We start from the raw sequence: 16,989 nt of genomic DNA, 5'->3' as shown, positions 1-16,989 counted from the left end.
TACACAAGATTAAGCACCTAAACTGGCATCATCCGCTTGCAAATACATATTTACCTCACATATAGAAAAAATAAACAAATAAATTTGCATAACATTGTAAGTTATTATGTAAAGAACTTAGAACTGTATTTCTGGGACTGGATTTTTCTCAAAAAGAAAGAGCGTTTAAACATGTGTGGTCCATTGACTTTGATGCTATGACCTATAACAACCATATACACATCATACATCTATTTATGATGGGGAAAAGAGTGGCGACGTGGGTGACTACACATGGGGAAAACCAGGCAGTATATGCAAGATTGGGAGCATTGAATGAGTGAAATAGTGGTGGGGACTTCCACTTGGGTCAACATAGGAAAGAGCAAAAAAAAAAAAAAAAAAAAAAAAAAAAAAGAAGGGAGGGGGGAAAAAAGGAGGGGGAGGGGGAAAAGGGGAATAGAATGTATAGATCCAAGCGGTAATGTAGAATAGAAATAGGAGATAAGAATTTTGTCCTCCAAACATTATTGTGTCTTCCCAGATGAGAACCCCTGCAGAAAAGGGGCATATGAGATTGACTCGTTTAGGCCTGGTGGGGAGGTGGCCTGCAACTGGAATATCCATCTCTGCTCTCTCTGCAGCAGAGACTTGTTCCAGTCGCCACCTCGTTTGGGAATCTGTATTTTGTAAAGGGCCACAAAAGTGACTCTGGGGATACTATAGTTGTGTATGCTGATTATATGCCTTCCAATTGGGAGGTATGGGTTCCCCACCTCCATACTGTAAACATGTTGGGAAATGCGCTTACCGAATTCCTGCCTGGTCTTCCCCACGTAGAACGCACCACATTCACACTCCATCAGATAAACAATTCCGCAGGTGCGGCAATTCACAAATTGTGTGGGTGTGAAAATGTCACCATTAGGTAACATAAAGATTTTGTCCTGTTTGATGAGTGAACAATATGAGCAAAGCCCGCAGGGGAAAGAACCCACTGCAGGACATTGCTTCGATCTCATATTGGCATTAGTATATTCACTCCGAACGAGCTTGTCACGTAGTGATATCGCTCTTTTGTACGTTATAGATGGTTTTTCATGAACGAATCCACGTAGTTTGGGATCATCCGTGAGGATGTTCCAATGGCGCTCTATAATCTTTTTAATGACCTGGTGTTGTCGAGAATACCGCATAATGATTCGGGTAGGGTTACATTCAGAGCCTTGGGGGGGTTTGGATTTAAAAAGTAGCTGAGATCTGGGATGTTCTGAGACTTGGTTATAAGCTTTTTTGAGGCAAGATCTACTATAGCCCCTTGCTAGGAGTCGATTTTGTAGATCCTCTGCTTCTTTTTTAAACAAAGTGTCGTTTGAACAGTTTCGCCGAAGGCGCAAGTACTGTCCGTAAGGGATCGAGTTCTTCAGTGGAATCGGATGAAAACTCTCAAAATGAAGAACCGTATTCCCAGCGGTCGTTTTTCGAAACAGAGTGCTGGAGAGGTGTCCATCCCCGGTGACTGAGATGGAGACGTCAAGGAAGGTGACGCTGTGGAAATTATGGGTCATCGTGAACCTCAGGTTGCGGTCGTTTACGTTAATTTTACGAAAAAACTCAAGTAGTTTGGTCTCAGGTCCCTCCCAGACGACGAAGACATCATCGATATACCTCAGCCATTTGATTATATGGCTGGTGTACTCGACAAGGCCCTCGTCGTCCAGGAGGGACTTCTCCCACTCCCCCAGGTACAGGTTGGCGTAAGAGGGGGCACAACAGGTCCCCATAGCCACACCCTGCACCTGGAGGTAGTGGGAGTTGTCAAAGCAGAAATAATTGTAGTGCAATATATAGTGTAATCCTGTCAAGATAAATCTGACCAAAGCTGGATCATAATGGGAATGCTGTTGCAGGGCCCTTTGTACAGCATCCAGACCCTTAGAGTGAGGAATGCTGCTATACAGCGCCTCAACATCAATGGTTACCAGAATTGCGTTTTTAGGTATCCTAAGATCATGAATGAGTTGTAAAAATTGTATAGTGTCTTTAACGAACGAGGGCAGGGACAGAACAAGAGGTTGCAAGTGTGCATCTATGACCCGGCTTAAATTTTCGGAAATAGCTCCATTGCCGGAGACAATGGGGCGACCTGTGGGTTTTGTCGGATTTTTATGTATCTTGGGTAGACTGTAAAAGGTAGCTACCCTGGGATGTACCGTTCTAACATATTCATAGATGTCTTTGGTGATTTCTCCTCTATAGAATGCACGGTCAATCATATTGTAAAAGATGGTATTATATTGATCGATGTTAAGAATTGAGACGACTTTATACCATTCTTTGTTCCTTAGTATGTCAAGACACATTGAAACGTAGTCGTCATTATTCATGACGACTACGTTGCCCCCTTTATCAGAGGGTTTTATCACAATGTCAGGGTTTTTTGTGAGGCGTTGCAGGGCCAAATTTTCTTCATTGGACAGATTGGCCGGTTTGGACTGGGTTCGCGATACTTTACATATGTCGCGAATTGTTTGCCTTAAAAATATTGCTACATTGGAATTAATGCTAGATGAGGGAAAGGTAGTAGAGGCCTTTTTGAACATAGTTAGGGGATTTTGGGTCGACTTGTCAGCCTCCTGCAGTAAGGCGTCCAGATCGATTTGATCTATGAGATCCACTGTGTTGTTTTCCTGATAAAGGAGAGTTAGATCACGTAAGGCCCTACATTCCCTCATACTGAGGGGGGACCCATCCACAGCGTCACCTTCAGAGTCATTTTTTGCATGCAGGTATTTAAGTAATAACCTGCGTGCAAAGAGTTGTAAATCAGTAACTGTTTCGAATACGTCAAACTGTTGTTCAGGGCAAAAAGTTAGTCCACGGGATAGGAGTTGCACTTCGCTGGGTGACAGGTTGGTGGAAGATAAATTAACCACACTTAGGTGGCTTGTTGTATTCGCACCACAAAGGGGTCTAGACCTTTGCCTATTTTGTTGGTTTGTGGGGACATAGGTCCCCGAGACGGGTTTAAAGTTTTTTGTGAAGCTACTTTATTTGGACCAGTGGTAGGGGTGGAAAGTCTTGAGGGTTCCTGTGTGGGTGGAATATTACTGTTTGATTCTAAAGAGGTTGACCTGTCCGCTTCTGCAGCACAATCTGCAGTCTGATCGGGCTGGGCACCTTGAGAATCAATTTGTACAGGAGCAGTATCCATCGCCCGTTTTTTTGGGTCATGTTCAGGGGAATTCCTAGAACTCCGGTCTCTTTTCTGCTGGGCTCTATTGCGCGTTTGGTTACGTTGGGAGAAATTCTTACGTTCAGGTTCGGAATCCAAGGATTTCCGAGCTTTGGGAGTTTGAGTATTCGTTTTATATTTAAATTCACGACGTGATTGGTTGTTAGATGCGCCCCCTTGATTTTTCCATCTATAGGCATACCCCTCTAAAAAGGCATGCTTGTCCCTCCAAAATTGCGTTTCCTTATTGTGCAAAATATTTTTATTAAAAGTTGAGAGATTTTCTTCCAAGCAAATTTGGGATTCAGCGAATAGGGGGTGCTGGGCATATTGACTCAATGTTTGTTCCAATTTACCAATAACGCAGTCTAAGAGGGCAATTTGTTTGTCGTACTCCCTGGACAAGATTAACATCATCTCCCTGGAGCACGACTTGAGGTTAGCCTCCCATTCGGCCTTACATTCGTCACTTATTAGATCAACATTTGGAAAAATTTGGACGCGTAGTCCAAAGGGATTAATTTGTTCCTTGAGGTATCTGCTAAAACTCTTCACATGCCAAAAGAGGGCAGATTTTCTCTCCAGCACCTTAGTTAATTTTTGGAATAACGATGTGATGGACAGGGTTTTTTGATCGCCCTGTTCAAAGGAACTTTCGTACTGAGTCATTAGGTTAGCCCAATCCTCCCCCATAAATTTACTCATCTTGAATCAACAATTGCAAGGGGTTAATAATGGATCTGATGGAGTGTGAATGTGGTGCGTTCTACGTGGGGAAGACCAGGCAGGAATTCGGTAAGCGCATTTCCCAACATGTTTACAGTATGGAGGTGGGGAACCCATACCTCCCAATTGGAAGGCATATAATCAGCATACACAACTATAGTATCCCCAGAGTCACTTTTGTGGCCCTTTACAAAATACAGATTCCCAAACGAGGTGGCGACTGGAACAAGTCTCTGCTGCAGAGAGAGCAGAGATGGATATTCCAGTTGCAGGCCACCTCCCCACCAGGCCTAAACGAGTCAATCTCATATGCCCCTTTTCTGCAGGGGTTCTCATCTGGGAAGACACAATAATGTTTGGAGGACAAAATTCTTATCTCCTATTTCTATTCTACATTACCGCTTGGATCTATACATTCTATTCCCCTTTTCCCCCTCCCCCTCCTTTTTTCCCCCCTCCCCCTCCCTTCTTTTTTTTTTTTTTTTTTTTTTTTTTTTGCTCTTTCCTATGTTGACCCAAGTGGAAGTCCCCACCACTATTTCACTCATTCAATGCTCCCAATCTTGCATATACTGCCTGGTTTTCCCCATGTGTAGTCACCCACTTCGCCACTCTTTTCCCCATCATAAATAGATGTATGATGTGTATATGGTTGTTATAGGTCATAGCATCAAAGTCAATGGACCACACATGTTTAAACGCTCTTTCTTTTTGAGAAAAATCCAGTCCCAGAAATACAGTTCTAAGTTCTTTACATAATAACTTACAATGTTATGCAAATTTATTTGTTTATTTTTTCTATATGTGAGGTAAATATGTATTTGCAAGCGGATGATGCCAGTTTAGGTGCTTAATCTTGTGTAAACTAATGTTGATATGTAATGAACAATGTATATGCTATGGTATGGTCAGCATGTAGTTAATCCGCTCTGCATGGATCATGCATGTTGTGCCCGGTGAACAAGTGATGCGGACTGTAAAAATTAATATCAATATTGCTTTTACACCAGAGATCCTTGCAGAAATTGTAGCTATAACTGCATAGCATGACGTTCACCTTCATCTCCCCTTCAGTGTCTGTCCTTCCTTTCTGGGGGCGGTGTGTACCTATGTGCCTTCCTGGCAGGGTAAGAGAGGAGATGCTTGGGCCCGCGTCTCCACAATATGCCCACTAGGAGGCAGTACCTTTGGTGGGCATCTCTTGCCCTGCCAGCGGCGTCCCGGATTCCTTCCGGATGCCGTGCTCACGCGCGCGCGCCTCAGTGCGCGTGCGCGTGACGTAGCGGCGCTTGCGCGGTTGCGACGGAAGTTACGGGAATGCCCGGAGGAGCAATCCTCTCCGGAACGCCGGGGGGGTCACGTTGAGCGCACAGCTGTGTTGCTCACCCCCCCCCCCCATTGTTTGATGAGGGGCAGGGGGCGGGTTGGGGGGTGGGCGGACACACACCAGCACCTGACGGGAGTCAGTCATTTAACACTCCTCATAAATGGAGGAAACCTTAGAGGCACTATATTGGACTCTCTTCAATGCAGAGACGCCAGGCACGGTGATAATCTAGTCATCTAAGTGGTAAGTGTACTTGGAATGACGGTTATGTGTTCATACAAGCTGCTCAGCAATTCGTTTTTTGCTTTTTCTTTTCTTTTTTGAAATCATTTATGATTTTGTCATGATCTCTTATCCTTAATCTAATTTTTGCAGAATAATGAAGGCATCCACTTTGTTATTCAGTTCAGCTTGACCGGGTAAATAGCCCCACTACCACCCCCGCACTTGTCACTGGGTTGTTGATTTTCAGTGTTTAGCCACGTTCACTTGTGTGTGTGTTTTATTATCTGTTATTCCATTCCATTTACCGCTGCACTCCCCTATCCATCCCATACACTTTCACCTAGTATCCCACCCTCACTTCCACGCTGTGTCTTTCTCCCCTCCCTTTTCTGTCCACACCTTCACTTTTTCCCTTATCATCCTTCACAATTTTCCAATCACCTGTCACTTCCTTGTCGTGCCCCTCCATATGGTCTAACATCCCCCCCCCCCCTTTCCCCCCCCCCCCCTCTTTTCTGTTTGTTGTTTTTTCACCTCCTCCCCCGACCCTACACTGTAGTCCCGTTTTGTCTTCTCGCTCCCATCCCTATGGTTTGTTGGTGCTTTTACCCTATCAACTTTTTGGTACATTTTGAGGTTGCATGGTGAATTATTGTCAGCAGGGCATTGGCTATTTTCCAGTCTTATTGCACTTCACCACACTTCTCTTATTCACTCTTTTCTTTATTCTTCTCACCCTTTTCCTCACACGCCTTTTCCTTTCCCTTCTTCCCGTTCCTCTTTTTTCCCCATGCCCCCTCTTTCCTTCCCCTTTTTCCCTCCCCCCCCCTCCCCTTTCTCCCCCCCCCTTCCTTTTCCCCCCCCTCTCCCCTCTCCCCTTTTCCCTCCCCCTCCTTCCCTTCTTCCCCTCTCCTTTTTCCTCCATCTCTTTCACTTTCTAGCAATGCCCTCCTGCAGATCCATGGACTCATAATACAATAAGCATATTGAATTCCATGGTTGGGAAACTTTCCAACTATATGGTATGAATCAACTGACCATCCAACATTTTCCATTTTTGATTTGTAGTATTAACGTGAACCCTATCTGGGTGCGGTCCTGGACTGCCCGTCCTGCCCCCTCCCTTCCCTCCCTCTTCCATACATGGGGGGCTGGCAAGCGTGACCCCTCGTAAGGCTCATCTGGTCCGTCACTCGTCCCCGGTGGGAACTGGTCTGATACGGGGGAGACGGAGGAGTGAAGAAACAAGTGTATTCATCTTAAACATTTTGGTAATGCCAAGAATGACACTGTAGTGTCACAATTTCTGTGATAGGTAACTATACAATTTATTCAGTCGCATTATATGGGCATGCCTGCATGGTTTTTGGCACTACGGAAATTGGATGTTATGTTTGATATGTGATATATGTTACCCCCTTTCTTTTAGTGCGGACAGCCATCCTCTGAAGAAGACCCGGGAAGGGTCGAAACGCGTCAGGATTTTATATAATTATTATTGTCCCACACATATTGTATGGCCTACTGTCTTTATTAGAGGCATTTATTGTTATTCAAAACGCTTAATTGGGGAAATATAGGCTGCCCTCGTATACATTGTGTCATACATTGGTTTTCATTGCAAGTTGCTGTTTGCTGTATATGTATGCCACACTCAGTTCGTGTCCTGACTCTAACAGTCAGTATTTATCTTTATGAATTTTTCCCTTTTATCGCTATTTATATATTTTTTTGTACCAATAAAATTCAAATTTTGTAACCATCCATTGTATTCTATTGGCTGCTTTAAAGCCCCGATAGGGGGTTCTCTCTAGTTTTTTTTCATGCAATGTTATATGTTACTGGAGTCGTGCCCTGTCAAGTTGACCAAGATTTTCCATAGAAGCCAATGTTAAATGTTACGGGAGCAGTGCCATGTCAAGCTGACCAAGATCTCCCAGGAGCCAATGCAAAACCAGAAATGACGTACGGCCCCTAAAGGAGGAAGTGAAATTAGATATAGGTATAAATCAGGTAAGTGAACAGAAATAAAATAACGAATTGCCAATTCATTTTAAGGATGCACATTAGTGCTGCATGGTGAGGAGTGAAAAATGTGGGTGGAACTCTGCTTTAAAATTATCTACACTAGCACTAATAGCAAACTAGAGGGTGCTACATGTAATACCATATTGTACCAGCATTTGGCATTGTAGATACTATTTTTTGTGTGCTCAGTCCTAATTAAGTACAACACAGAGGTGAACAAGATGTGGTTTTAAAATATAAAATGTTTCCATCTTTTCCCAGCGTCTACGGTTTGAAATTAGTTGTGAAACTGACAATTTACCCTTTGTTGAAGTTATTCTTAATGGAAATGCAAAAGAACTTTCATTGTCCATGTCGCTGATGGGGAGTGTCGATCCGCTCTGGGAAGGTGAAGTCACAAAAGGTAAAAAAAAAAAAAATAATAATTTCTTTAGATTAGAGGAGATGTTGTGACATTTTTAAACAAGTTAGGTGCATTGTAGCCATTAATATGCTGTCACAGCCCAGAAGGTCACATAATTGCAGAGATCACCACATCCAGTGTAATGTATAGCAATTCAGCTGAGCACCATATGTGTATATCTAGGGGGAAAAAAAACAAACATATGCAGTACAGCTCTGCAATACATACTTATTTCCCAAATCTATTCCCTTAACCAGTTCCCGCACGCGCCATTAGACATGTGCGGTTCTTTTCGTTTCAAATTAAAATTCGGATGGATTTTCATTATTCGGAAATTCAGGTGCATCCGAATTTCAGAATTAGAACAGTACCGAATTTAAACGAATCCGAAATAACGAGAAAAAAAAAAATTCAGACGAAATTCAAATCGTTTTCGAATACTTTTTAAATTCAAAAACTCTTTGAACTCGAATAGTTTTGCAAATTTACAAAGAGAATAAAATAGAATATAAAATAAAGGAATAGAATAGAGGAAAAAAAAAATTCCATTCTATTCCTTTTTTTTCTATTCTGTTTTATTCTTTTTGGGAATATGGGAAACTTTTCTAATTTGAAAACTAATAAACAAAACTACAGTAATTCCAAAAACGAATTAAACAAATGAAACTAATTTAACTAAACTAATTTATGTAAAAAACGAAACAAAACGTATTGTTTCGTTCTGTACATGTCTACGCGCTATAGCTGATAGCTGATACAGCACGGGCTTACTTTTCCGGAAGGACGTACATGGACATCCTCCCTTGATCATGCTGCCATGTGCGCCCCCTGCGGTGCTCTCTGTGATCGCTGCATTATTAGGACACAGCTGATCACAGATCCGGGGTAAAGGACCAATCACAGCAGCCCTTTACCACGTGATTAGCTGTGTCCAATAACAGCTGATTACAAGGTAAACACAAGTCAGTTATTGGCTTTCCTTTCCTCATGCTGACAGTTTGAAGAAAGGAGAGGAGAGCTGATAACTGACTTGTGTTAAAGGGACATCTACACTGATAATCAGGGCACTGATTATCAGTGTCCTGATTATCAGTGCAGTCCTAACAGTGCTGCCAATCAGTGCCCATCAGTGCTGCCAATCAGTGCCATCTATCAACGCAGCCTCATCAGCGCACATCAGTGAAGAAGAAAAATTACCAGTTTGCTAAATTTTATAACAAACTATGAAAAACCTTTTTTTTTTTAAAAATTTTCAGTATTTTTTTCGTTTATTTAGCCAAAAAAAAAAACCCAGCTGTGATTAAATACCACCAAAAGAAAGCTCTATTTGTGTGAAAAAATGATAAAAATGTCATTTGGGTACAGTGTTGTATGACCGCGTAATTGTCATTCAAAGTGTGACAGCGCTGAAAGCTGAAAATTGGTCTGGGCAGAAAGGGGGGGTGGGGAGTGCCCGGTAGGCAAGTGGTTAAAGACACTGAAAGTATATGATGAGGCACTGGTGGGCACTGATAGGTGGCACTGGTGGGCGCTGATTAGCAGCACTTGTGGGCACCGAGGCAGGGACCGATGTCCCTGTAACAGAAGCTGGTTACCGGCTTTATACCTTTCTCCTCACACTGATTGTGAGGAGAAAAAAAAAGCTGATAACTGTCTTCTGTTTACTTCCGTGATCAGCTATCATTGGCTGACAGCTGATCACGTGATAAAGAGCCCACAGAGCGCGTTGCTCACGCATAACAGAGCGCCCTCTCGTCACTAGAAGCCCGCACTGTAGCCGTCATTGGGCTATAGCGCGGCCGGAAATGGTTAAAGTAGAGCCGTGCCGTATCGCAAAAAATGGCATGGTCATAGAGAGCGGGCAAACCTCTTAGAGCTCAAGTGGTTAAAGTGGTTACGTAGAGAGAAAGGGCACTTAATTGCCACGTCCGTAAATATTGGGGAAAAGGGGGAAGTACTATTGGGAGTACTACCAAAGACCGGACTTTATAGGCCAGGAAACAATGGAGAAGAAAACAATATAAATAATCACATTTATTGAAAAAATACAAATTACAGACAAAATCTTCAAAAGGAGTAAAAACTATCACATATATGCATCATGTGTTATTAGTGCAGTGAGCCCTTGTGCGTCGACGTGTTTCGCTGTTAGGCTTCTTTAGGACACGACCAAGGTTCAAAGACGTAACAGATGAGAGAACGAATCTCTCTATCTTAAATTGGAATGCGCTATTGTATAGACCCACAACCTAGGTAAGCGACGAATTTTCAAAATGCTCAATAGTAAGCGAGTTTCAGATTTTCTGAACAGGGGCCGGCAAAACCTTACACTCCACACATGTATGAGGCCAATAGAGCAACATTAATGTCCAACATATATAGAGGAAAACGCCCCTTAATAGAATTCAACAATGCTCATGGCTAATGAAACCTGAGTTAGCATGCTGTACATGGAGGATGAGGTATGGAAACGTGCCCCTGGGAGACAGCTGGGTGTCCAACAAATGGAGTTCTCTGTTCACATTTATGCCAGTATTTCTATAAAAACAAATTCTATGGATCACTGTAGTGGTCCACAGATGGATAAAACTCTCCCTAGTTGAAGACCCCACACATCAGAATCCCCCTTCACATCAGAGGTCCCCCTTGACATCAGAGGTCTCCCTTCACATAAACACCAGCCCTTCATGTTAGGGTCACCTCTATACATCAAATTCCCCCTAAACATGAGTCCCCCACCACTTCATAGCCCACCAATCACAGAGTCTCCCAAACACACCCTTTATGAAAATGCCCCCCAATTACACAATCCCCTCTTTACATCAGAGCCCTACCTAAGGACCGGGTGTCACACCTACCTACGGCAGAGTGGTCTTCTGTCCTCGCTTGTATGCTCGGTGCGTCCATGAATGCTGCCTGCCCTGTATCTGAGTCATGAGTTGCCATTTTGTGACAGTCAAAATAGGAAAAGCCGGCAACTCCATGTCCATATCCAAATTTAAACGTTTAAACGTTTTTTGGTACAATTTAAACGTTTATTGGTACATGTAAAAAGATACATGTATCTTTTTACATGTATCAATAAACGTTTACATTTTTGGTAAGGACATGGAGTTGCCAGCTTTTCCTATTTTGAGTGTTGTCCGGAGGACACAACAGCCTGAGCACCCTATCGTGGACTCTACTTCTATACTCAGGAGACTCCCTTGGTGAGAGCGCTGCATTCCTTTTCATTTATCAGTTGCCGTTTTGTGGGGACGCTGGCCACCATCACCATAGCAACAAATGACGCCTTGCATCCTGGCCCTAGAATTCCATTGGTTGTTATGGTGCCGGCGGCTAGCCTGTCTGCACCATGACAACTAGTGACACTGATTCAGGACAAACTGGGTCCTGTGCTCACAGCACTCAGGGAGAACCCAGGTGGCACCCTGGCTGAGAAACACTGAATTAAAGGGGTTGTAAAAAGAGAAGGTACATTCTATGCATTAAGAAAAAAAAATACCTTCTGTGTGAAGTAACCTCCCTCAACCCTCCTAATACTTAACTGAGCCCCTTCTCTCTTCAGCGATGTCCACGAGTGTCTTAGCCATCCTTCTGATTGGCTGAGACACAGCAGAGACACCATTGGCTCCAGCGGCTATCAATCAAAGTCAGTTAGCCAATCCGGGGAGAGACAGGGTGGGGCGGGGTCGGGTCTCATATCTGAATGGATACACAGAGCTGTGACTCGGCTCGGGTGCCCCCCCGTAGCAAGCTGCTTGCTGTGGGGGTCACTCAACAGGAGGAAGGGGCCAGGAGCACAGAAGAGGGACCCGAGAAGAGGAGGATCTGGGCTGCTCTGTGCAAAGCCAACTGCACAGAGGAGGTAAGTTTACAATCACTTTCAACTCTTCATGCAATATATTGCTATAAATGTATATTACGTCAAAGTTCACATTTATACACATGTCTTAAAAATGAATAGAATAAATATATTCAGCATTGTAAAGTAATTGTACTGTGTAAATGTCTACTGTGTCCTTTATTTTTTAGGGGAATTGAAACAAATGCAATTAACAGCCCGTGCGTCTGTCACCAGTGTAGGTATGTTAAACCTGTTACTATAATATTTATCCAATGAAAGTGTTATTTTATTCTTATTTGCATACAAAAAATTCTTGTGTCTTTGCACAATTCTCCCTGATTTAGCTCAAGCCATAGCCTCTGGGTTAAAAATTAAACTAAACTAAAGCCGGACTAAAGGCATTTTTTTTTTCATTTTGGATCTTTCACTCGTGGTGATAATGTTAACAGGACAACAGTGTTGCCAACCTACCAGAATGAAATTTACTGACACAACACCCAAAATTTACTGGCACATCCAGGTTTTTACTGGCATTTCCAAAAGTTAGCAAATTACAGTTTTAAGTGTAAATTTTAGCATTTAGGATACAAACAAGTACAAGGTGCAACTTGTAATAGGCTTTTGCAATTCGTTTCGTAACGAATCGAAATTCGGGCGAATTTTGCATCTTTCGGACGTTCGGATGCATCCGAATGTCAGAATAAAAAAATAAGGAATTTCAACGAATAAGAAAGAAATTATAGTGGATATAATGAATGAATTAGACATGATTTAGTAGTTTGTTGAACATCTAATGAAACAAAAGGTCAACTCAAAGTGAATCTTACAGTCCAATCAGCTGATTCATTTTGTGCTGGAGGTTGGATTACTGGCAAAGTGCATTCCTGAGAAGTGAGAGAGAAGGGTGTTGTATTGTATTTGAGCAGAGAAGAAGAGATATTGTCATTGTGTGTGTTAATAGATTCAATAAACAAACGACTTTCCAAGCTATGACTCATTATCACAAATATATATACATACATAAATATCGAATTCCAACGAAATTATAGCGCATATAATGAATGGATTCGACATAATTCAAGATTCAGTATAACGAATATCGACACTCTACAGAAATAACGAATTATCCGAAAACGTATTAACGTAACATAACGAATATAACAGAATGAAATTATGTATTTTACAAATGACAACGAACCAAAACTAAACAAAATTTTCTGTTGTGCACAATTCTAACTTGTAATATGATTTAAACACTTTAGCCCCGGAGAATTTGGCTGCTGAAGGACCAGGCCATTTTTTGCAATTCGGTACTGCGTCACTTTAACTGACAATTGCGCGGTCGTGCGACGCTGCACCCAAACAAAATTGACGTCCTTTTTTTTCCCCACAAATAGAGTTTTCTTTTGGTGGTATTTGATCACCTCTGCGGTTTTTTTTTTTTGCTCTATAAACAAAAAAAAAAGCAACAATAGGGCAGCACAGTGGTGTAGTGAGTAGCACTCTCGCCTAGCAGTAAGAAGGGTTGCTGGTTCAAATCCCAACCACGACACTACCTGCCTGGAGTTTGCATGTTCTCCTTGTGCCTGCGTTGGTTTCCTCCGGGTACTCCGGTTTCCTCCCACACTCCAAAGACATGCTGGTAGGTTAATTGGCTTCTGTCCAAAAAAATTAGCCCCAGTATATGAATGTTAGGGACCTTGGATTGTGGGCTCCTTGAGGGTAGGGATCGATGTGAGTGTGTGCTATATGGGTGGAGCGCTGCGTAAAAAAAAAAAAATTGACACAGCGCTATATGGGTACCTTAAATAAAAATAGGGATAATTGTAGACATGCACCCATACTTGCCCAGGTTGAACTTGATGGACTGGTGTCTTTATTCAACCTTACTAACTATGTAACTATGTAACAATTTTGAAAAAAACACAGTATTTTGTAATTTTTGCTATAATAAATATCCCCAATTATTAAAAAAAAAAAAACTAATTTTTTTCCTCCGTTTAGGCCGATACGTATTCTTCTACATATTTTTGGTAATAAAAATTGCAATAAGCGTATATTGATTGGTTTGCGCAAAAGTTTTTGAGGTTGATTTACTAAAGGCAAAAAGACTGTGCACTTTGGAAAGTGCAGCTGCACACGGCAAGAGCAGTTGCTCCAGAGTTTAGTAAATGAGCAGAAGCTCTGCTGACTTTCATCAACCAATCATGTGCAAGCAAAAATGCTGTTTTTTTATTTTCCTAGCATGTGATTGGGTATTCTTTGCAAAGTGAAGCTTTACCTCATTTACTAGGCTCTGGAGCAACTGCACTTGCAGAGTGCAATTGCACTTTCCAAGGTGCACAGTCTATTGGCCTTTAGTAAATCAACCCCATAGAGTCTACAAACTATGGGAAAGATTTATGGCATTTCTATTATTATTTTTTTTTTTACTAGTAATGGCGGCGATCTGTGATTTTTATCAGGACTGCGACATTGACAGACAGATCGGACACTTTTGACACATTTTTGGTACCATTGGCATTTATACAGCGATCAGTGCTATAAAAAGGCCCTGATTACTGTGTAAATGTCACTGGCAGGGAAGTGGTTAACACTAGGGGGGGCGATCAAGGGGTTAACTATGTTACCTAGGGAGTGATTCTAACTGTGGGGGGGGGGAGGGGACTGCCTGGGTGAGGAGAGCAATCTGTTGTTCATACTTAGTATGGCAATCTGTTTGTTTACATTGACAGATCTCCGTTCTGTCTCTGTGTGGAGCGATCGCGGGTGCCCGGAGGTCATCGCGACCGCCGGGCACGCCCATCGGCTCCGGTGTCGCGGCGTGCGCCCCCTAGTGGTCAAAAGGTCAGCCAATGTATAGCTACGATGGTTCACCTAGGGGAGCCAACCTTCCGCAGTATAACTGCGGCGGCTGGTTGGGAAGGGGTTAAGGTAGACATTAAAGATAAAACTTATTTCTTTTTTATCTACTCAGATGGTCTCAAACGTCTCTGGGCTGGATTTGCACACGCGCAGTTCCGAGCTGAGCGTCACAGCCATAAATTTAACTGGCAACCTTTTCCTGTTACTGGCAGGAGAAAAGTGCCCGTTTTTTTTACTGGCTGCCAGTAAAAATACTAATAGTTGGCAACACTGCAGGACAAATGGAGAGGGTGAATCTCCCTAACAGGGACACAAACAACAAATAAAACCTGACAGTGTTTCTCCACTCCACCCACAACTAAAAGTACACTTTTGCCTTTAGTTACTGTATACTTTAACCGCTTGCCGACCAGCCGCCGCAGTTGTACTGTGGCAACATGGCCCGGCTGCGCGAATCGCCGTCATGTTACGTCGCTTCCAGATTTGGCCACTAGGGGCTGCTCACCCACGGAGCTGATGCGAGTGCCCGACAGTCGCCATCACCGCCGATCGCTCGGGGTATACTGAGAACCGGGATCTGTGTGTGTAAACACACAGATTCCGGTTCTCTGAGAGATGAAGAGACTGATCGTCTGTTCATTCAGAGTATGAACAGCGATCTGTCATCTCCCCTACACAGTCCCCTCCCCCCCTTCAGTTAGAACACACACTAGGGAACACAGTTAACCCCTTGATCGCCCCCTAGTGTTAACCCCTTCCCTGCCAGTGACATTTTTACAGTAATCAGTGCATTTTCATAACACTGATTGCTGTATTAACGCCAATGGTCCCAAAAATGTGTCAAAAGTGTCCGATGTGGCCGCCATAATATCGCAGTCCTGATAAAAATTGCAGATCGTCGCCATTACCAGTAAAAAAAAAAAAAGAATAATAAAAATGCCATAAAACTATCCCCTATTTTGTAGACGCTATAACTTTTGTGCAAACCAATCAATATACGCTTATTGCGATTTTTTTTTTTTTTACCAAAAATATGTAGAAGAATACATATCGGCTTAAACTGAGAAAAAAAATCTTTTTTTATATTTTTTGGGGGGATATTTATTATAGCAAAAAGTAAACAATATTGCGTTGTTTTCAAAATTGTCTGTCTTTTTTTGTTTATAGCGCAAAAAAATTAAAACCGCAGAGGTGATCAAATACCACCAAAAGAAAGCTCTATTTGTGGGGAAAAAAGTATGTCATGTTTGGGCGCAACGCCGCACGACCGGGCAATTGTCAGTTAAAGCGACGCAGTGCCGTATCGCAAAAAGTGCCCTGGTCAGGAAGGGGGGTAACATTTTCCAGGGCTGAAGCGGTTATTAAATGGATCAAATTACCTTTCCTCCTAATTTTACTGTCATTATGATTCTAAAATGCTTCACTGCCACTGTGACTATCTCTGTGTAGCTTAAGGCCTCTTTCACACGGATGATCCGTATGTCCGTTTTTCATCCATCCGTTTTCGGATGAAAAACGGACATACAGTCATCCCTATGGAGCGTCGGATGTCAGCGGTGACATGTCCGCTGACATCCGACCCGCTCCGATCCGAAAAGTGTAACGGAGGAAAAACCTACTTTTTCCTCCGTTTTCGGATCGGATCGGATGACGACGGACACTACGGACCGTCATCATCCGATCCCCCCATAGGGGAGAGCGGCGCTCTGACAGGTCCGTCGCTGCACAGTGTGCAGCGATGCACCTGTCATCTTCCTGCTCAGCGGGGATCGGCGGAGCTATCCCCGCTGAGCAAGCGGATGTTCACGGGGCGGATCATGACTGATCTGCCCCGTGTGAAAGAGGCCTTAAACTGCTGGTGAAATGGGAAAAAACATATCCCCGATTTACAGAAGACCTGTACTTTTGTTCATTCAGGCCAGAGCAATGAGGTCACCTTCATGACCCCAACACCATGTTTTACCGCACCAGGTGACTCAAACCCTAGTGACTCCACTGCAAATTGCATCATGCTATATAGGGGATTTCTGTTTTCCTCTGGTTCATCTGTGGGTATAGGATTCTGTATATGGTGGTTTTCTCATTATTACATCTATGTATTTTTTCTATTGGTTGAACTAGATGGTCTTGTGTCTTTTTGCACCCTAATTAAATGCATGACTATGTAACCAAACGGGAACAGAAAAAAGAAAGTTAGGAAACATAGCAAACACATAAAAAAAAAAAAACAGAAATACATTTTGAAGAAGGAAGAGTAGATGATACATGGCATAACAATGTATTTGTATACTTACAGATTCCTCCTCGTCAATGGAGCACTTTGTAGATATACATTATGAAGAATTGATCCAAAA

General features: G+C 42.8%; 1 protein-coding gene across 1 annotated transcript in view; it reads left to right on the top strand.

The window, feature by feature from the left end:
* Positions 1-16,989, top strand: part of LOC141144049 (NACHT, LRR and PYD domains-containing protein 3-like) — a 184,645-nt gene that overhangs the window by 166,482 nt on the left and 1,174 nt on the right. The window contains exons 17-19 of the mRNA XM_073629399.1: positions 7,782-7,923; positions 11,959-12,009; positions 16,932-16,989. The exon at positions 16,932-16,989 is cut by the window's right edge and continues 1,174 nt beyond it. Coding sequence (XP_073485500.1) covers positions 7,782-7,923; positions 11,959-12,009; positions 16,932-16,989 — 251 coding nt within the window. The remainder of the gene's footprint in view (positions 1-7,781; positions 7,924-11,958; positions 12,010-16,931) is intronic.

Source organism: Aquarana catesbeiana, linkage group LG05 (genome assembly GCF_042186555.1).
Source record: "Aquarana catesbeiana isolate 2022-GZ linkage group LG05, ASM4218655v1, whole genome shotgun sequence".
Lineage (NCBI taxonomy): Eukaryota > Metazoa > Chordata > Amphibia > Anura > Ranidae > Aquarana > Aquarana catesbeiana.
This window is presented reverse-complemented; position numbering and strand designations above follow the sequence as displayed.